Source organism: Haemorhous mexicanus, chromosome 1 (genome assembly GCF_027477595.1).
Source record: "Haemorhous mexicanus isolate bHaeMex1 chromosome 1, bHaeMex1.pri, whole genome shotgun sequence".
NCBI classification, from domain to species: domain Eukaryota; kingdom Metazoa; phylum Chordata; class Aves; order Passeriformes; family Fringillidae; genus Haemorhous; species Haemorhous mexicanus.
The window spans coordinates 143197327-143208922 of record NC_082341.1 but is presented as its reverse complement, the minus strand read 5'-3'; the positions used below and the strand labels follow the sequence as shown (position 1 = coordinate 143208922).

At 44.0% G+C, this 11596-nt stretch overlaps 1 protein-coding gene across 6 annotated transcripts in view; it reads left to right on the top strand.

The window, feature by feature from the left end:
- The first annotated feature begins 1605 nt into the window (after positions 1–1605).
- The window catches only part of TRPS1 (transcriptional repressor GATA binding 1), a 213888-nt gene continuing 203897 nt past the window's right edge, over positions 1606–11596 (top strand). For 2 of the 6 annotated variants that reach the window (XM_059865598.1, XM_059865535.1), the window contains exon 1: positions 1606–1755. Coding sequence is in view for 1 of the 6 variants with exons in the window: in XM_059865588.1 (XP_059721571.1) it covers positions 2477–2486 (10 nt within the window). In the remaining 5 variants the exon portion in view is untranslated. Of the gene's footprint in view, positions 1756–2278; positions 2487–11596 lie in introns of those variants that run through there. The other 4 variants (XM_059865542.1, XM_059865570.1, XM_059865590.1 and 1 more) reach the window with 3 other exon arrangements.

Sequence of the window (11596 nt, the reverse complement as noted above, 5' to 3'; positions counted from 1 at the left end):
CATGTAATCAGTGAGTTCCCCTTTCCCTGTGTCGGGGATTCTACTGTGTCTGCCTAATCATGCAAACTTCCATTTTCAACAGGACAAGTTCACCTCTTCTATGTGAATTACTGCTTTTCTATTCATAAAGTGCTTTCTCAGACAATCCTACAAAAGAACTTTAGGGAGAAATGTGTTCCTGGGTGATTTACACAAGCAATTACTTTACAAATCTGACAGTGGATTATATTAAACATGTATGAAGAATATTTAAGTTTGGAGCGAGGGCTGAGAATGCCATACGTTTTACAGTAGGGTTTCATTTGTGTCACTATGTATCTCTGAAGGTTTTAAGCTTTACACTTCACTGGTATTTGAGAGTAAAATTGTAAGGAAAAAGTTATGTAATTTCAAATATTTGGGGGAAAGCAGCTTGAACTCTCTAACTGTAATAATTTAGCTCTTTTCCAGCTTCTTCCTTGAATATTGTTAGTAGTTGCAAACAAGCAGAATACATCTATTTCAGTGTGAAATCAGCTTAAAACAACTTGCATGGGAGGAAAAGCACGCCATATAAAGTCACCTAACTGCAGAAAAATTGTGTCCAAATGCCCAACAAATGTTTACATAGTTTTTAACGCCTACTATATTTGGGATTTTAAAACCCTTTCATAGGAACCTTTTATGTACTGGTTCTCCTTGGAGACAGTTTTTACATTGACATGCAGACTTCTGGCAGTTCGTAGTATGGGGGATATAGGAGTATTTCGGATTGAAAAAGTTCTGCACAAGGAGGAAAAGTTGTGAGGTTTTTCTCGGATCAGCTCGAGGCTGACCTGCGACCGGTATCAAAGCGCGGGCGGTAACGGGACTGTTCATCGCTCAGCCTGGGAACTGTCTGCCCACCCGCCTCAGCATCCGCACACAAACGGGGGGGCACGGGGCAGAGAGGTGACACTGAATCTGCGGGAGATCCCGAGCAGGGCTGGGGTCTCCCGAGGGCGGCAGCTACCGCCGCGCGTGGGTCGCGCCTTTTATCCCCACCGCCACCGTTTCCAGTCCCGCAGGGCAGCCGCGGGTCCCGGTGACAGCCGCGGGCACAGCCGCCTCCCGCGGGCCGCGCTGGGGGCGCGCCTGTGGCCTGCGGCTATCCCTGCTCCAACTCAGCGCAAGTCCCCGCGGCCGCGGGGAGACGCGGCCCCTCCGCTCGCCCGGCTCGGCGGGCCCGGCCCGCGCTGCCCGTGGCCGTGGCCCGGCGGCGGGCGGAGGCGGCGGCGGGGGGCGGCGCGGGCCGCGCGGCGGGGCCGCCTGCACTGTCTCTTTAAGGGCGCTCCGTCTGGGGTGGCGCTTTCCTCCGCGAAGGCTCCTTTGATATTAATAGTGTTGGTGTCTTGAAACTGACGTAATGCGGGGAGACGGAGGTCCTGACAAGCGATAACAGTCCCGATAACGCGCCGGCCGCCCCGCGCTCCCAGGCCGCCGCCTCGCTGCCGGCGGGGCCGCCGCGCCGTGCCCCGGCCCTCGCCCCCCGGCCCGCCGCGCCCCCGCCCCCGCGCCGCACCGCACCGCCCGCCGGCGGGCCCGTCGCCCCCTCCCCGCCGAGCGGGGCCGAGGGGGGAGGCAGCGGCGCCGCGGCCCCCCGCCCCCCCCCACTCCCCGGCCACCGCCACATAATCCGCGTCCAACTCCGCCGGCAGCAGGAGACGGTTCATGGCTCGCGCCACGGCTCCACCATCTTCCAGGCTGCCGGGGCTGTTGCTGCCGGTTAATCAACAGGTAAGCGCGGGGGGGCGCGGGCGGGGGCGGCGGGGAGGGCGCCGCGGCCGGCGGGCCGGGCGGGGGCGGCGCGGCGGCGGCGGGCGCGGGGGGGGGCGCGCGCGGGGCGGGGGCGCGGCGCCCGCGGCGGCGTGGCGTGTGCCCGGGGGGGGCAGCGGAGGTGCACCCCCTCCTCCCAAAATATCCCCCCCCAAAATAAAAACAACAACAACAACAAAAACGGCGGGTGGGTGGGCATAATCCCAGGCAACGGGGGCTGCTCGGATTTCACAGGCTTCTCTCGGTGCATCCCCCCCCCCCGCTCCCCGCGCCCCCCATTCCCCCCGCCGGAGGGTCAAAGCCATGTGTGATGGCTGGAAATTGGCGACTTCAAAACGGCGGTAGCCCCGCTGGAGTCGGGAGGGTCAAGTTCAGCGGCGGCGGCGGGCAGGGGGGAGCAGCCCCCCGGCGCGGAGGCGGGGAGGGGAGCGGCGGCGGCCGCGGGCTGGTGCGGCTCTGCTCTGCCCTCCCCTCCGCGCCGCTCCGCGCCTTATCTCCGCGGCCGCCGGTTCCCCGGCACCGGGGCGCTCGGGGGGAGGGGAAGGGAGACGCGGGGGGTGGAAGTAGAAGACGAGCACAGAGGGTTCGCATCCGATGGGCTGCAGTCGCACAGTTCTGCCGCTCCTGCCGCTGCTGGAAGTTTTAATGGGGATCATGACAAACGGGGCACAGAGACACCATCATGAAGAGTAGTAAGTTTGGGAAAAACTTTTTTCTTTTTTTTTTTTCCTTATTTTTTCCCCTTTTAATTTTTTTTCCCTTCCTATTTTTCCTCTCCTTTCCCTGGGACACATCGGGAGAGGCCGAGTGCGGAGCGGTGCTGCTCCGGGAGAAGGGCTTGGGATCCCTCTCGGTCGCACCGGGGTAGCAGGCGACATAGTGGTGGTGGTGATTTTTTTTTTTTTTTTTGTTTAGGCTTTTTTTTTTTTTTTTTTTTTTTTTTTTTAATCAGAGACAGAGAGACGTAAAACTTTTCCCTCTTAAAGGCGAAGCCCCACTGCCAGCGCTGCGTCCCCGCGCCCCGCTCTCCCTCCTTGCCACAACTTCGTGGAGCGTCTCACCTCCCCGCCCCCCGGCCCGGGGGCTGCGGCGGGGGCTGCCCCCGCTGCAGCCACCCGCGTGTGGCTTTCCGAAGGGAGGAATGAATGGAGGCGAGGCCGAGGCTGGAGGGGCTGCGCTGCGGTGGGCGCTCCGCGGCCGGGCCGGGGTGGGCGATCGTGGGTCCGGGGCAGCGCAGGGTCTGGCCCGGGCATTGCCGCCGCTGCGCGCTACCCTGGGACACGAGAGGCTCCCCGAGGGGGCTTGACATTTCGGGGGCTTTGTTTATCTGCCTCCCTGCTGCAAATCACGGCGCTCAGACACCCCGGCACTCCTACGCGGGTTCAACTGGGGCCCGCTAGTCTCCTTTATCTTTTTTTTTCCACGACCGGTTGTGTTTTCTATCTGCAAATGGCAAACTTCTCCAGTGCCCTGACTGAGCTAAGCTAACTAAGCGATAAGCTGGAGCGACGTCTCCCCTCCATCACTTCTTCTCCGCCAGTGCGAGCACCTTGCCTGGCAGAGCAGGAGCCGGGTCACCCCTTGGGGAATCAAGGCGACAAGTCCCTTCCGAGGGGAAAAGGATTGCCTAGTAAAGAAAATGTGAGCTGCTGTGCAGCCTGTGCTGCCTTCACTGCTCTTACACTACGCAGCCCATTTTGAATGTTGATGGAAAGAGACAATAATTTAATGCGTCTCAGGTTATATTTAATTGAGTTCAGTAAAGTCTCTCAAGGAACCGTCAAACTTTTTTGTCATTCGGGCTGTCTTCAACTATGCGCGACTGAATCCTATGGATGTTGGTGGCATCATGTTACTTTCCTGTTGGTTTTAGTAAAAGTTGAGCATTTAGAGAAGACTGCCAGAGTTAAAAATGCAAGGGGCAGCAAAGGAAAGTAGTGGTAAGAGCCAGTTCCTGACGTGGACAAAATGAGAATAAAAGTTACAGTAGTCTTCTGAACTGCAGTCTGTGTTTGCCTCATGTTCACAATCTGTGTGTTAGGTTAGACAGCTCGCTCAGATATTCCACCAGAGTGACATTTAAAAAAAAAAAACCTCCAAAAGAGTGAAGGTTGTTATTTTTTTTTTTTTAAGTACTCTGGGTCTATGAGTAAACACACGGTTTGTGTGAGAACATCAACTATTTCCTGTAAGTTGTGATGCTGACAAGACTGTCTGGAAATGATATCAACACTTTGAAAGATTTTTTTCTTTCTATTTTAACCACTGAATGAAAGTCTGTTAATAATATGGTCAAACCAAACAAGTGGAACCTTTCTCTGTAAAGGGGAAAAAAAAGTATTTTTCTTTTTTCCTCTTGAATAATGTATACCTGCCTGAGGTTTGCCACAAAGAATCAGTGATTCTCAAGTTCAGTAGTGCATCAGTGCCTGCATACAAGTTTATCCTCAGACTGTGACAACAGAAGTCTGCTTCACCTTTTTAAAATCAAGGGAGATTAGACATGAGAAAACAGTCAGTCAGTTCCTAATCCACGCTGTTCTGTCTGATTATCGCCTCTTTTTTTTTTTTTTTGGTTGCATATAATAACTTTCTCTGTTTTAAACTTTGCATATACATAGTCACAACAAAGTAAGTAAAGGGCAAAGTTGCATCAGCTTTTAAGTTTACATGTATTGCCTGTGATCCTCTAAAACAGACTCCAAAAAACACTGAGCAGTCTTTGCCTGTGAGAGTATGGCTTTTTTTTTTTTTTTAATTTCATAGCACTGTTAATAAAGGAGAAGAATGTAAATGACACCTTCACAGATCTGAGACTTCTTTGGGCATCAAACGCGATGCAGCCAGGTTATCCTTTCATGTTTTTAATGCATTTTTAGTATAATTTATATGGTAGCTTTATGGGTTGACTTACATTTTTATCAGCGAGAGTAAATTCAGTAACATTTGATGAATCTCTAGCAGGGTTATTTTCTATAATGTCTTCTCTAGCATTTGTAGTAAACTTTCATGGTGCACACTATTATCATGCATGGTCTGGCTGAGTGTAAAGAACGCTCTTATCCACATATCATGATGCTGCATTTATAACAGCAAAGTATTAATTCTTGTCTGTGGACTGGAGTGTCTGTGACATGCAATTGTTTCTTGTCAAATCTGTGTATTCCAATCATATTATATTTTAATGCTAGTTGACACATTGGGTTTTGTATTTTCAAAGCATTGTGCAAACAATGACTAATTACTTTCTGTTCATGCGAATTACCTCTTTTAGCACTTTATCAGCCAGTTGCTTTGAAATAAAACTATTTTACATTACAGTGTTAAAGAGTTAAAAAATTAGCAGAGACATTTAGGAAAAAACCCAAAATGTAATTACAACCAGGCAACTTTTGGTACGTATTTAAATTTTTCTTTTTATGTGGAACTTTCCTTCTAAGGCTGGGGGGGCTGTATGTGTATGAATATTTATGTTTCTTACAAACTCTTGACAATATTTTAATGTAATAATCTTAATAGAAACATTCTCAGATCTTAACTGAAGCCACACTGGCAGTATCGCTTTAATAAAGGTTTGTGGGTAACACCAAATATAACATTGTGAGAAAGTTTATGGTTAAATATTTTTGAACATGATAGGCTGGGAATCTGACAACCCTTTTTGTTAGGTGAAAGTGTAGTGGAAATGAATTACGTTTTTAATGCAGTTTCAAGTAGAAAAAACTGCCACCTGGTAGTGAAAGTATTGGCCTTGAACATAAATATATTCTGATTAAGGTATTCTAACTGGTGTGTAAAATGAAGCCATTCATTCAGTAAACTGACAGCTTTCCAGTTGGTGTTTGCCCTTACTTAATTTAGTTTCCTCAACACAACTAGTGAGGTAGTCTGGGTCTGTTTTTGGCAGTCCTGGGCAACTGTAAACTTGGATATATTTGTCCCAAATATTATACCTTGTGAGTTAAGAAACAATTGGTTAAAAAGAATAGCAGGCAGGTATGAGAAAAAAAAATAAAAGGGTTTCTTTTTTGTTTCTGAAACTTTCTCAAGTCCTTACCTAGTAAGAAAACAATGCTATTTTCAAATACTGGTGATTAATACTATAACCAGCGTAGTCTGCACCCATTTATTGTATAAATACCATTGCCTGTTGACCTTTGGATACATTAATTACAGCATATCTGGTCTAGGTTCTATTATTTTTGTCTGTCCAGAAGATAAATAAAGGTGCCCTTTCCAGTCCTTCTGGAGAAGAACTTTTTTTCTTGGTATTGTCATGAATTATGGAGTTCTTTTTCCTGCCCTGTGCCAATGAAGTTCTCTTTTGACTTTAAAAGATAAGCCTGCATCCAAAGAGAGAATATTTGATAATTTTAAAACTATTTGTGCTTCAGTTTTTATGGTACGTACAAACTTTCTGGGCTTTGCTTTTTTTGGATTGTGTGTTGCTAATTAAAAGAAAAGCACAAAGAGTTATATTAGATGATGTGAAGGATTAAAGTACAATTACACCATTAAATAGTAAATGTTTACAAGGGCAAGACATGCAACTACATTTTTCAGATTATGCTTATTATTCACTCCTTGATGTTATTTTGCACCTAATCAATAAAGGGCCTTCCAGAATGCAGCTCCTACGCCAGTTGTACATGTGCCCAGAACGCAAGAAACACTGCTGGGGCAGAGGAGCACAGGGAGGGGAGGAAAGTGCTGGCATATTACTCTGACTTCTTGTCATGCAGACCAAGGCTCAAATGAAACACGGAGCAATGGGAGGATAGCTCCCCTAGTCTCGATTTAAATCCCCAGTGGACATTTTGTCACACACCAAAAGCGTTGCACAACCGAACACCATTCCACTTGACGTGTCGTCTGGAGTCAGAGGAGCCTCTGATTTGGCATCACGGGGTTTAGAAGACTATGATTTAGGTGAACTGGCACAGCTGTGCGTAAGAAACTTATAGCCATTATGTTTTATTCATGTTCTGTGCTATCAGATTCTTATTTTCTAGTACCTTTAAAGTGGTTCTTTAAAATTTTATAATAATACCACCAGTGAAAAATACATCTAAAATTTAACAGAAATTGCCAATCATTCTATCAGTGGTTTTTAGTATGGTCCTGCGGCATGAACTAAGTAATCTTGTTCCTGCTGGGGATCTCTGTATGTGGATTTAGAAAAGCTATTGAAAGAAAATGCTTCATAAAATTGCATCGCTGCCACGGGTGGCGCTTCCGTTGGACGTTTCTGCAGAACCCACTTGGTTCCATCCCATAAAGTTCGGTGGAACTTTTCCGTCTCGTAAGGGATGTGTGTGAGTACAGCAGCTACAATAAGACTTTCTGCCTTGAAAATGGAATTATTTTGAATTGCAAAGTTTAGTCCTAATAGTTATTTTTACTTTCTTAGCTTCATTTGATGCATGTCTAATTTCTCATAAGTCTGCTTTCTTTCCACGCTCAGATCATCTTTTCTCTTTTCCTTTACATTTATTTTAAAATATTTAATTTTTAAAATGTTACTAGCCCTTTAAAAACCTGTAATAAATGCTTTACAAGTGGCTAGACACCTTCCCTGGTGGTTTAATTTATACAAGCAGGAAACTTTCTCTCCTTCTTTCTCTCTCTCTTTCTTGTTTTCTTTAAACCAACTGACGTAATGCCAAACTTTGCTTTAAAAGAACAGACAGAAGTAATTGGTAGCTTTTAACTTTTAATAATGTTCTGGATTGGTTTTAGTGGCCAAACTGCATTTTTTTTAAATATCAAGTAAAAACGGGCTTGTGGCCTGAGGAAGAAAGGCCCTGTTGATGCAGTTATTTTTATTCTTGTTTTTCAATCTGTTATTAAAAATCTTTCCTGCTGAGCTCTGCTGGATTTCTCCAATTGCTCTTTGTGATGGCTGGTGCATTTCAGGTTACGGTAACTTAAACTGTTTTCTGATTTTTACTTTTTTTCCCCCCCATGGGCACTTTGAGATGCTTTATGCTTTTTTTTTTTTTTTTTTTTTTGCTTTGTTTTGTTTTAATTTTATTCCCCCCAGCATTCCTTCTGCCTTGTCCAGCACCTGACTCCTTCTTTCAGAGAAACAATTTACTTTGATTCAGAGAGAAATAATATGTTAAACATAACTTTGATGGCTGTTCAATGAATATTATTTTTCTAGTATGAGTGTGTTGTACACCTGTTAGTGACGCTGATTAGGAAGATACTAACTAGCCATTGCAGAACACATAAGAGATCTTATCTTTCAGAGTGTCCACTTTCTGTGTGTTCTCCACCCCGTGTCTTAAAGCTAAACGAGATTTTATAATATGTTTAGTAATAGTTTCGAGTGATCTGTATCTATTTGTGTTAACTTGATATTAGAAACAAGAAAACCCAACAAAAGGATTTTTTAAAATAACCATAAAATCCAGTCAACACATTTTTTTCCTCATTTCTTTATTTTGTTCAGGGCTTTCTGTCTCTTTTCCTTAATTTCTTTTCTACATCTGCTGGGGTTTTGAGCATAAGCAAACTTTCTACAGTAAAATGGAGTTGGGCAATAGATTTCCTTGACGAAGTTGACGTCAGGACGACTTCATAAGTTGGCAAGTAGGAAAATTGTTCAAAGACTGAGTTGGCTTGTGCCAGTTTTCCCTTCCTTTAGGGGAGCCACTCCACCCAGTAGGAGGTTACCCCACCCAATGTGGAGAGCTATAATTCAGTGGCAACACTTTAAATGTCAATCCTCCCTAGGGTTTAAACCCCAGACTTGTCTTGCCTCAATCTTTATATTTAATCTAACATTCAATCTGTTGAAGTTACATCTCATCTTCATAAGCACTTTTGGGGCCTCATCCTGCAGTTCTCATTCTTGAAAAATACTCACTGTCGTCAGGGGGTCTTCTGGATTCAGTAAAAGCTGCAGGATTGGCCTCTGCAGAGTTGTGTGTGTCTGTGTCTGTCTGTAAGGAAGATTGTGTCTGCCTGATGAATGCTGTATAATCCATGTTGTTTAAGATGAAATTGTAAAATACTTAAAAATCTGAAGAAGTCCTAGAGTAGTAATGCTGTAAAAGAAATTTTCTTTGATAAGTGAAGGGCACATATTTTTAATTTATCAATTTCCCAGGTTGAAATATGATTTAAAAAGGATCCAACTCTGAAGAATTTAAGGCATTTTTACAATTTTGTTCTGTATTTCTCTGTATCATGCCACAGACATATTTTTGAATGCTGTTTGTAGCAATTTTTTCATCTCTATTGGAAAATGAAAATCACAGCATGTAGCATATTACCCACAGGAGACATTGGGATACTTGGACAATTCTGAGAGCACTTAAGGAAAAATTAGGTTGTGGTGTATTTTCAAAGTCAATGTGTAATTTTTATAGGCACATTTTACTTCTTCGTGGTGTCTATTCTCAAGCATCCTTTTCAGATCCCCCATTACACTTCAGCAATACTCTCTGTATTTTGAAAGTATTCCAACATTTTTAGTTTACTAATAGATCTGGAAAAAAACACCCGTAAAAGATGATACTGAAAATCATCAATGCACTTAATGGTTCTCAGCAAGATTTACTTAAACGGCGTGCTTCAGTTTTGCCTCAAACCATTTCAAGCCACCTCTGATCCAAGAATGTACCAGTTCTTGGTTCCTGGAAGATTAAGCATGACAGTTTCTATTATATAATGAACAGCAGTATTGTTTGAACAAAGGTAACATATTTTGATTTGTATACCTTTTTTTGGCAGCTGGCACTAGAGTGGGTCTAAAATGAGTGGTGATCTAACAGTGTAAATATCTGAATGTTCTTGAAACACACAGTATAGATGTAGTGTGTTTAAACCATTGAATCTATCTACCTATATTATATAGAATGTGTATGTGCGTGTATATACAAAGCCGTAAATGGTGTGTTCTGCTATCTGTAGCTTTCAAATGTGTATCCTTTGGGGTATTCCTGACCTACTTTGCAAAGTCTGCAGTCTGAAGTACATACTGAAACTTAAAAAATAAACATACAGGTTGGTGGTTCACAAAAAAAAAAAAAAAAAAAAAAAGAAAAGGGCACAAGGGGATATTTGCTAGTAGTTAATTAAAAAGGGGGGGCGGGGAAAGGCATGGTCTGCCTAGCCAAATACATTGCAGACTGGTTTTGGATATCCCAGTGACATTACAGGGACTATTTTAAAAAACAAAATCTCAACTTACCTAAAAACGTTTGAAGTAGATACTGAAGTTAAGTATTGCCTAAAATTCCTATATTCAGATGTGGTTTAATGAAAGTTAAATGAGTTAGGATAAAGTAATTTTCTTTGGGGGTGAAGGGTTTCAGTCTTTGCAGCGTATGAGTCTTCTTGACTTTCTCACACACCACTCTTCAGGCACAAGCTGTGAGATGTGAAACATAAAAACTTATTATGCAGGTGAAACTTTGCTTCATGAATTCAGTTAATGAAAGAAAGATAAGTCCACTTTCCGAACTTGAACATAGTTTGCTTTTCTATTTAGAGTTCTCAGTGTTAGGTGTATTAAATACACTCAGCAGACGTTGGCCAGCTGCAGTTACAGAGTACAAACCAAAAATGCAATACACATTGATCATTGCTGAGCCTTTTCCTCCTGCACGAATAGATATGGACACACATGCACACACACAATTAATAAACTAAACCTTGCCCCAAATACCTGAGGGAAAAGCTTGTGAAAATAGATTAGCCTTACCATGTGCCTTGCAGGTAAACAGTATCTGCCTCTGCTGGAGCAATGGGAGAGGAGAGCTGCTGAGCAGAGAGGCTGCCTGCCCATACTGCCCAGGCACCCAGCTCTGGAGGCTGAAATATGGGGACCCTCAGTAAAATTCCCACCTCTTGTTTCAGCTGTTACAGTGGTAGGAAGGAGGAAACATTAACTCATGTCTCCCATCTACTGTATATACTGTTTTCTTTCTGTGGCCTGCTAAAGACATCTGAAATTTATGCCATCCAATTAGTCTCATTTTACGTTCCTCAGGTCTGGAGTTTTCTTTAGAACTAAACTCCTATTTGCATGTTACGTCTATCACGAAAAAAAATAATGTAATGGATTAAATTAATCCTGTAATAGTTGTTTGAGCATACTGTAGGAATGTAAATAATTTTGTGGCATTGAGCTCATATTTCCAGTCTTATGGGGGGTAAGATCAGAAGTTATCAACAGCATATATCTGAGTCATTCAGCTACAATAAATCTTCTAACAAATACCCACCCTTTGCACACCCAGAGATATTCTCCAAGACTGTTGAAACTCTGCACACACCTGTATCTTACGTGTAAGTCCATATGCATGACTAGTAGATGTATCTTCAACTGCAATCAGATAGTATGTTAGGCTACAGCAGCTGCAATCAAAGTAGTCTGTGGACAAAAAGTTTGATTGCCACTTGATTGCTGCTGGCTGTGTGGCCCTCAAGGTTGTCTTTTCCCCATAGAAAGTTCCCAAAGAATCGTAAGGTAAAAAAAGTTGTGTGGAGTATGGCACTGCCTCCAGCTCCAGGAGGCAGTGCCAGAACTCAGGATACAAAGTGTGAAGTGCCTCATCAATACCAGGTCAGAAGTGATCGTGCATAATTCATTTCTATCTAGGTGTCATTCTGTCATATGTAAGGCATGCTCTGCCTCTGCTGCTCTGTTTCTCCCTCATGCAGATTGCTCTCTTCGGCTGCCCTGTGCACATACATCCATTCTAAAAATACATGGACATGGAAGTCCATCTGTGTTGCATAATTTTTTACAAAAACACCAGTGTTTGTATTGTTCTTTCTCTGAGCC